The 1,212-nt window shown below is 33.7% G+C and overlaps 1 protein-coding gene across 1 annotated transcript; it reads left to right on the top strand.

The window, feature by feature from the left end:
• The first annotated feature begins 6 nt into the window (after positions 1–6).
• Positions 7–693, top strand: LOC21383727. The gene has a single exon (XM_024176767.1). The coding sequence runs from the start codon at positions 127–129 to the stop codon at positions 328–330; it is 204 nt and encodes a 67-aa protein (XP_024032535.1). The 5' UTR covers positions 7–126; the 3' UTR covers positions 331–693.
• The last annotated feature ends 519 nt before the right edge of the window (positions 694–1,212 follow it).

Here is a 1,212-nt window from a genome sequence, read left to right on the forward strand (position 1 = left end):
CTTTTAACTTCACATCAATTGAGCTACCCCCACCTGAAGAAGAGGCAGAGGAAGCAAAACCACTCTTTTCTTCTCTTTCATTTCAGTTGGGTTTTGTGTTTGGCTAGAAGGAAAATCTCCGAGAAAATGTGGCTGGTTTATGTATGCGAGGAGGAAGAAAGAGAGCTTGGGAGGCAGCAAGCGCCGGGATCATGCCCTCACTGCGGTGGGAAGGTGGAAGCCATGGATGTCGAGACTCAGTGGAAGTTCTGCTTTCTTCCCATGTGCTTCAAGATCAAAAGAAAGCTCTTCTGTACTCTCTGTTCTAGACGTCTCGTCTTGTCTTACTAGCTTATTATTTTGCTTCAAATTAAACAATATTATTGATCAAATCCCAAATGGGTTTTCTTCTTTTCTTTTTCTTTTTTTCTTTTCTTTTTTTGGGGGGGATCATTTTTATTGTTGAATATTGTCTGATCTGGTCTGTAGATCTGCTCTTTAATTTCTGATGTGGATTTTGGTTCTTTTTAAATAATTCTTGTATAGTAAAATAGATCATGAGGATGTTCTTTCAGGCAAAATCAAAAGGGATTTTATCAGCCTTGTACATACAAATCATGTGATTGAAAGTTTGTTAATTTCTTGTTAAAGTTTGGGTCTTTTGATAATTTGTAGTTAATTCCTTGTTAAGAAAAATTAATCTTTTCTTTTCTTGATTGTTTTCTTCTCTTTCATTTTCTTTTGTTTTTGGGTACGAATTAGCCCGTTCAATGAATTTTATTAGAATAAAAAGTTTTTATTAACAGGCACATTTATTTTTTTTATTATAATTTTTTTACATAAAATTACATCTGAACAAGAGTTAAAAATTGGAATCAACAAAACGGGCTAAGAGCTAGTGTTGAAAGACTCTGGTAATACGAGAAAACGGGCTAAGAGAAAGTGTTGAAAGACTGGTAATAAGAGCGAGTGTTGAAAGACTCTGATAATAATCTGCAGATGAGGATGCACATCTGTCCAGGCAAAGCTAGTTTTTGGTTACGTGTAAGATTTGTTTGTTTATTATTTTGTCTGAATATCTGAATAATAAAAAACTATATATTTCTGGTTCCATAATTTATTGGCTCAGGAAACAAATCAAAATTGAATAATTTTGCATCTAGATTTCTCTCATTCCTCCCGTGCGTGGTTTGTTTTTGCAAAATTAATAAGGAGAACCAAAAAAAAAAAAAA

The sequence above is a fragment of the Morus notabilis genome, unplaced genomic scaffold (assembly GCF_000414095.1).
Source record: "Morus notabilis unplaced genomic scaffold, ASM41409v2 C11389410, whole genome shotgun sequence".
Taxonomy (NCBI): Eukaryota; Viridiplantae; Streptophyta; class Magnoliopsida; order Rosales; family Moraceae; genus Morus; species Morus notabilis.

Coding starts and splice junctions, on each gene's coding strand:
- LOC21383727 (XM_024176767.1), top strand. CDS start 127: ATGTGGCTGGTTTATGTATGCGAGGAGGAAGAAAGAGAGCTTGGGAGG.